The sequence below is a fragment of the Berghia stephanieae genome, chromosome 12 (genome assembly GCF_034508935.2).
Source record: "Berghia stephanieae isolate SIO BIC M18660-M18661 chromosome 12, UCSD_Bste_1.3, whole genome shotgun sequence".
Lineage (NCBI taxonomy): Eukaryota > Metazoa > Mollusca > Gastropoda > Nudibranchia > Aeolidiidae > Berghia > Berghia stephanieae.
The window spans coordinates 29,410,438-29,418,369 of NC_088371.1; the positions used below are offsets into that span (position 1 = coordinate 29,410,438).

The 7,932-nt window shown below is 36.2% G+C and overlaps 1 protein-coding gene across 4 annotated transcripts in view; it reads left to right on the forward strand.

Annotated features, from left to right (window-relative positions):
- The window catches only part of LOC144958082 (intraflagellar transport protein 57 homolog), a 32,164-nt gene extending 26,598 nt beyond the window's left edge, over positions 1 to 5,566 (forward strand). For all 4 annotated transcript variants that reach the window (XM_078889716.1, XM_078889717.1, XM_078889719.1 and 1 more), the window contains exon 11: positions 2,914 to 5,566. In XM_078889716.1, the coding sequence (XP_078745842.1) occupies positions 2,914 to 3,089 (176 nt within the window). In that variant the 3' untranslated portion in view covers positions 3,090 to 5,566. The remainder of the gene's footprint in view (positions 1 to 2,913) is intronic.
- Positions 5,567 to 7,932: the final 2,366 nt, after the last annotated feature.

The window sequence follows — 7,932 nt, forward strand, 5'->3', positions numbered from 1 at the left end:
ATGGGCCTGATTTAACGTTGTAATGCACAATATATTGCGTTAGTTTGAGAGTATATCCATTGCGATAATGAGATCATAACAATTTGGGTTATAAGACCTGCAAATCAGTACACGTCGCTCCAAGACTATAACATTGTCAATATTTGACACACGAAACGTACATTGAACAAAAGCCTGCTCTTTCTTCACTCTTTTTTCCCTTTTGTCGAGTCAAGGATATTGGATTTTACATAGATTAAAAAATTGAGCTTTTATATAGCGCACTATCCACCAAATATGCCCAAAGTGCTGTACAAAGGGTCCCTGACCAACAGCCGTAAAGCGCGTTGAGCATGTTAAGTGGATATTGTGCTATATAAAATCTCGATTAAAAAAAAAAAATTATTTGAGAAGCAATCAAACTCTTCCCCTTGTATTGGGGTTGGCAGCCCTGGGTGAGGATTTCTGTCTGGTGGAGTTTTGTTAGAACTAGCTCAAGATTGCCATCACTGGAAGAGACTTGACACAGTGAATGATTAGGGGCCCCGTCCTTGTCATGAACATACTCTCAAACCAATGTATGCTCTCTCTCTCTCTCTCTCTCTCTCTCTCTCTCTCTCTCTCTCTCTCTCTCTCTCTCTCTCTCTCTCTCTCTCTCTCTCTCTCTCTCTCTCTCTCTACACACTCTCTCTCTCTTACAAACACACACACTATTGGCCATTACAACGATGTGAAGTCAAGTCCATAAGTTCTTTGTGCTTGGTAGATTCGGCCACAATATGTTTGGAATGAGTGTTCATAACTGTTGAAATCAGTGAGAGAGGGGGGGGGGGGGGCGTTGGAGGATTACAGTAGGTTGAGGAAGAGGGCACAGCCGTTTAAATTGGGCCCAAACTTTCACTTTAGTTACTTTTTCCCTCACTGGCTACCGTCGAGTAATGTAAACAATCCACCGTCAGCCACAGTGATAACAGCTGTCAAGACGGGGTGCATTGGCAATAAATTATGTCTGCAGGTAAATCTCATCGCTTTGAATTTCTCTCAGGCAGAGAGTAGTAGAAATCTCATCAAAATACTCAAATTTCTCAGCCCATTGTGGACGCAGCATCTTTTTCATAATTTTCAAACATATATGGATTCAAAGACCAGCTTTTCCTCTACAAGACGCAATTATTTTTATTTACATCATTAAATGATAAGCTTGTGTTTTGCTCTTTTGAATAATCAGAGTTTTTTATGAAATAAATATTAAAATTATAAGTTTAAGAAATATTTAAAAATTCAAAATATCAAACCAACACTTTTTACCATCAAGTGTGAGGGATCAGAGAAAAGTAGATAAAATTATCTTTCATATGATATATACTTTATTATGTAGATTCAGGGATTTAAGAATAGAGGGTGTGGAAAGGAATCTCAATAATTATTTTTGTTACCAACAAAGAGGAGAATATTTCATTATATTTTAGAAACCCAATAATAAAACTAGATAGTGATGATAAGAGACATTTATTTAGTTTTATTTCATTGAATTTAAGCGGAAATTTGAGATATTTCTTAAATTTACTTATTTAAGTTCTGTTCAGGTTATGGAGAGACACACTGAAGACGGTCATCACACCAGTACAAATGAAATATGTCGAATTTGTTGTGAAAGAGTACAGAGCCGTGCTGAGAGGATTAAAACACTCTAGACGTTATCTACAATTGACTATAAATATAAACGTGAAATTCTGATATATTTAAATATTTCAATTTGCGAGAAATGTATCTCACTGATACATAATTTAAAGAAATGCGATGCAGGTATTAATACCTTTGGTTCTGTGAGAAAACTCTGAACAAGAAACAATACTTAATGAGGTGAATATGATCCTTATCTTTCACCAGTGATGTGCTATATGCAGTCTATATGGCACACAAATTAAAAGAGGTGCAAGTCAAGTACATAAAAAAAAGTAATGGCAATGGGCATGGATATCTCAAAAATAAGGTTATGAAAATTATAAGAACTCTTTAAGATTTTCTTAGTGGTTTTGATGGTCTTAAAATGAATGTCCTTATATAACAATTTTTAATGGAATTCTTATAATTCGTTGATTCTGGGATAAATATAAGTGAATCACATTTGACTATGTTACTGGTTTATCTGGTTTATTAAAAAAAATTCTATTAATACAATGCTGTGATTGGATTTCAATTTTACCTTACTCAAAATCCTGACTTTTACGTACAGGTGACCTGATATCTCAAAAACGCCTTAATCTACTGGTATAAAATTTATATGTCTACATTCTACAGATATTCAACATCATTTCCATTACTTTTGTTTTAAAATCTTAAGTGTTGAACATGTTAAAATGTTCTCTTTAAAATTTTAATTCACTTAAATTTATGTATCAATTTCATGGGTTATCCTCTTGCTTTTTAACACCATCATAATTATGATTAAATAATCAATAAAAACTCTGTTAATAAACTGTTCGGTAGTATAAAAATATTTTTGATACACTTAATAACGGCAATACTACATTAGTTTGAAATTCAGAAAAAAATCGATCAAAACGGCGAAAAAATTGTCTCCCTCTCTCAGTGTAAAGCTATGACTCATCATCACTAGACTGGCTAGATTTACCTGGCGAACTAAACTGAAAGCAATAAACGCCTGTGAGGGGGAATTCAATTTTATTATGGATTTGTCTTTTGTATTATGATTTCTAATATTTCTGTTTTATTTCTCTCTCTCTCTCTCTCTCTCTCTCTCTCTCTCTCTCTCTCTCTCTCTCTCTCTCTCTCTCTCTCTCTCTCTCTCTCTCTCTCTCTCTCTCTCTCTCTCTCTCTCTCTCTCTCTCTCTCTCTCTCTCTCTCTCTCTCTCACACATACACACGCAATCACTCACTACTCCCTCACTTTCCCCATCTGTTCATTGACAGCCCCACTGGTGAGAATCAAGCAGTCCATCCAACAGCTGAAAAAGGAGACCAAACAGATGGATATTCGTGCAGGCGTGGTGGAACACATCCTTCTCCAGGCCAAGCTCAAAGACAAGACGTTACAGAACAAGCAGGTCCATTCCTCTGGGGGGACAGGGGATGGCTTTATTATTTAGTCCAATCCACCCACCACCTTACCCATCAGCCCTTTCTCTATTTCGTCCAATTTTTCAGGAATGCCACTTTTCTGGAAGTTTCTTGGGTTCCATAAAATTCTAAAATTTACCTGGGTTTCCAGAAATGTCAAACTTTGAACTTGTTGGGAGATTTAAATAAATTTCCCTGAACTTTCTGGAAATAATAATTGTTTTAATTCACTATTCAGTGTAAATCATCCGATTCTCCTTTTTTTCAATGTCAGTTTTCACATTTTGTTTGTAGTATGACCATTCATTCTTGCAATGATTACTACTATTTATGCTATGCGTTTAGGGAAAATACTCACTACATCTGCCCACCATATGAATGGAGAGAAAAATAAAGTGAGTAACTGTGACTCATATATATAGGGGAACAACCTATTTGAGTGTATACAGGCCTGTAAATCATCCGTCTATTGTCGGATTTCCGACAGTACGATTTTGCTCTATAAGTGCTAATATTTTTTCTTTTTTAAACTATTAGTAAAAATAAAATTCGTAACGTCTAAGAACAGAACCAATAAAGAAGAAAATAAAAGACTTTTATTTCATTCCTCGAGAAAATTAGATTTTATTCCGTTTCAAATGCTGACTTAAAAAAACAAAATAAAAAAACTTTTATTTGTCGCATCAAAGACAAAACAAAACTTGCCGTCTATCAGTTAGCTATAATATTATCATGCCACCTCCACGCTCCACTAGACGGGGATGTATTCATGCCGGCAAGTGCCACAGCTGCAAGAGGTCTGGAAGTTCTCGCGATTTCGTTCTTCACAAAACACCTTGTCATATAACGCACGCAAAGAATGTGTCAAACAGACCGGATGTTTCCTTATTTTGCTACCGACACACATGCATATTCATTCTCATATCTTTTTCTCTATATTTTATGGTTCCGTAAGTATGTGCGGAAACAAAAATTGCAAAATAATTATTTTTCTTCGAATATAATCTCTCGAAAGCTCTCACACAATCACACCACCTCTCTTCCTTTTCTTTTCTTCTTCTTCTCTTCTTCTGCTTCTTCTTCTTCTTACTTCTTCTTCTCTTCTTCTTCTTATTCTTCTTCTTCTCCTACTCTTCTCCTTCCAGTTTTTCTTCTCTTGTACTTCTTCTCTTAAGAATTATCCAAATAAACGAAAGAATCAGCTAAACATTTAACACAAACAGGAGCGAAGATACGCAGCTTCCGTGTCAACACGAGATACCATCCTTCAAAAGTGGGATTGTTCTCTTCTTTCATTTTCACAACTAACTCAGACTGGCCTACAAATAATTGAGATTTGTTTTGTTTTAGGTCCATAATTAAGACCTGTTATAAAAAGTAGGAAAGTGATATGATTTGCTAGTCAATTGAGTGTCATATCGGCGTTGGTGTCCATATTTTTGTCCTGTTGTTCTATTCGCTGTCAAAAATTCCGAAGGATTTTCACCAACCATTTACAGCCTGTGTATAAAAAATTAGAGTCACATTTACTCACTTTATCATTCTATCTCCATTTATTAGCTCATTTAGGCACCTCTAGATTTTGGGTTGACCACTATATGAGGCATACCAAGACACAAAACTATTTGCTGTCTTAAACGTATATTAGTCTGGTTGATACATTTTAATGAGACCTCTGGGTGGAGTTCTGACTCCAAATGGCAGGGAGTACTTACGTTTTTTTTTTATCCCCTATATCTGTTTCCAACTAAGCTTCTGTCTTGCTTTGAATGAGATTATGATTTTGTCCTGGCCCTGGCTGAGTAGGGAAACAGTCAAATATATAGTTTAGTTTTGGAATGTGATTTTATTCCTTTAAATCATACTTCAGTTATGCACTTACTGTTTTGTTTACATATTATAAATATTTTAAACATGAGTGTATTCCTCTTAGTGGGGACATGTGCTTGTGACTGGATGAGACTTTCGGTGATCAAAATAAGAACTTTGATAGTTGCTTTGCAAATCTACATCTGTTCCTATTTGATCCAATTCCCCTCTGTTTATTCTGTCTGGGTGCTTTAATTATTCTAGAACTTTACTATCCATCTTCCCTTTTTAATGGCATGATATGACCTTAATATGTTGCACGCCGTAAAACCCTAAAAACAAACAAACAACAGTACAGTAGAGTTGGTAAGATCTGCCGAGTGCATGAAGTCCAGACAAAACAAGAAAGAAGAACATCCCAAAAAACAGTCTTCCTCGACTGGGAATCGAACTTCAGACATTGATTACCGGTCAGACGTGCTACCCTTAGACTAGAAAGGTTAATATTAAGGGAGTTAATGACACCAACGTTTCACAATCTTTTGTTTGCTTTTTTTTTTTAATTATAATTTAAATTGTGCAAAGGCTTAAAGCTGTTGAATGTATTTAAATCGAGATGAATGATTTATCATGAAACTGTGATACAAATTCTGTTTTTATACAAAATACATAGTAATTAAATGCTATTTATTCCTCATATGCTTGTCGTCATTACTGTTGGGCTCGCATTACTTTGGGGTTATAGTGGTGGTGGCGGTTACCTGACCTCCATATGGCAGGGGTACCATACTGTGTCTTCTATCCCCTTTTCTGTTTTCCAAATGCTTTCTTCTTTATCTTGGAAAGAGATTACTTTGTTTTTGTCTGTCCTGCTGAGAGGGAAAAGTCGAATGTATATTAGATTTGGGAGACGATATTTTTTCATTGTAAATCATCTCTCTGTTATGCACTGTATAGCTTCTTATTTATATATGATTTGTAAACATTTAGTGTTTCCTCTTAACGGACCTGTCTTGTGTCGGATGAGACTTTAGTGATCTCAACTATACTTGATAGAGTGCTTTTGGAATCTACACCTGTATTTCTTATTTGAACCAATTCCCCTTTGTCTTCCCTTTTCTGGGATGCTTTATTGTAATTCTAGAACTTTTTACTATCCCATTTTCTTCCTTTTTACTGGCGCTGATATGACCTTAATGTGTTGCAAGCGCCGTAAAACCCTTAAAAACAAACAAATTATAGTGTGTGGGGAAGTCACTCGTGTTGTGACTTCTATTCCCCCATATTCTGGTTTTCATTTGTCAGTTTGTTTTTTTGGATTTTTTTTTTTTTTTTGCTTTGGGGGAGAGTTTTTTGTCTTTGGAATGGCTTTGTACTGACCGTGGCTGGAGTCATTGTCTGAGGGAGAAACTATTGAGCTTTGCAAGAGAACGGCCATTATGAGATGGGAAAGCTGAGTGGGGTCTTGACCTTTCATGGAGGTCACTTTTGCTGTGTCTTCTCCTAACGTTGCTTTTCCTGGTCCTGTCGGGGAACCTTAGCTGGGAGGGAGGCAGTCAAATGTCTAGTTCCTTTTTTGATACATGATTTTTTCCCCTTGTAAATCTTCTGTCTGTTATGTAGTAAACAGTTAATAATTTTTAATATACTGTACTTAATAAGAATTTGATAATATCCTTAATAGCAGGATCTTTTGCTTGTACCAGGATAGGAATTGTAGGTGTCAAAATCGCCACAACGATGGATTGCTTGGGAATCTTCTGTTCTCGACTTGAACCAGTTCCCTTTGTCTTACTTTTTTTCCCGTTTCTAAATCTGGATTTTTAACATTTTATTTTTTTTTCCTATCTGTACCCTTCTTTCTCTTTACTGACGCTGAAATGACCTAAATAAAAAAATAAATAAAATTCACTTAATTGATCCCAAGGGTCTACTCCAAAGGAAGCACTGGAATAACCAAGGTGCCAGCCGGAAAGTGAGCTAGGGCGTGGTGACTTGCTCAAGGCCACACAGCAAGGTGGGTAGCCGAACTCAGAAGCAAAGACTACCGCTGAGCCACGCTTCCCCATTATTGTGGAGCAAGCGCCGTAAAACCCTTTAACACAAAACGGTTCAGTGGTTTCAAAGCATAAGTGTTCCAAAACAAACAACAACAAAAACTAAACGATTTTCCATGCCATCATTTGGGATGAATTTACCTCTACCGATTTGGAGCGTTTTGTTTATTATAAGGCTGGCTGCTGTTAGTTTCCTTCGTTAGAGGACTTGATTTTTTTAGTAAAAGAAATAACTCACAAAACCGAACCCGAGGGCGGGCTGAAGTACTGTTTGCCCTTAAATCAAAACATATTTTATGAAATTTCATAAAACTTCACAACTAATTCATGTGACGTCATTTTGTGTTCATAATCGAGTGACGGATTTTTCTGCGGTCTTTGCGATATATGACAACGAACGATAATCCAAATGGCAGAATTACAAACAGTTTCTGGAGATACGAGTACATCCTTTCTGGGCGTAAAGATGTTTCCAGTATACGAGTCCTTCAAACCCCTGATGGCTCAGATATGACAGACACAGAAGGAAAATGCAATATTGGTTGAATCACCAACACACGAGGCTGGCAAAATACTTGATCTAGTCATTTCCCATTCAGATGACAATTTAATACACGATATCCATGTTGTTGTAGTAGTAAGTAGTAGGTGTAGTAGTAGTAGTAGGTGTAGTAGTAGTAGTATTAATAGTTGTAGTAATGGTAGTAAAAGAAGTAGTAGTTGTAGTAGTACTAGAAGTGGTAGTAGTAGTAGTAATGGTAGTTGTAGTAGTAGAAGTAGTAGTAGTAATCGTCGCAGTACGAATAGTAGTAGTAATCGTTGCCCTACGAATAGTAGTAGTTGTTGTTGTTGTTGTAGGTGTAGTTGTACTGATAGTAGTAGTAGTAGAAGAAGAAGTAGTAGTATTTGTTGTTGTTGCAGTTGTACTAGTAGGTGTAGTCGTACTAATAGTAGTAGTAGTAGCAGTAGTAGTACTAGAAGTGGTAGTAGTAGTTGTAGTCGTAGT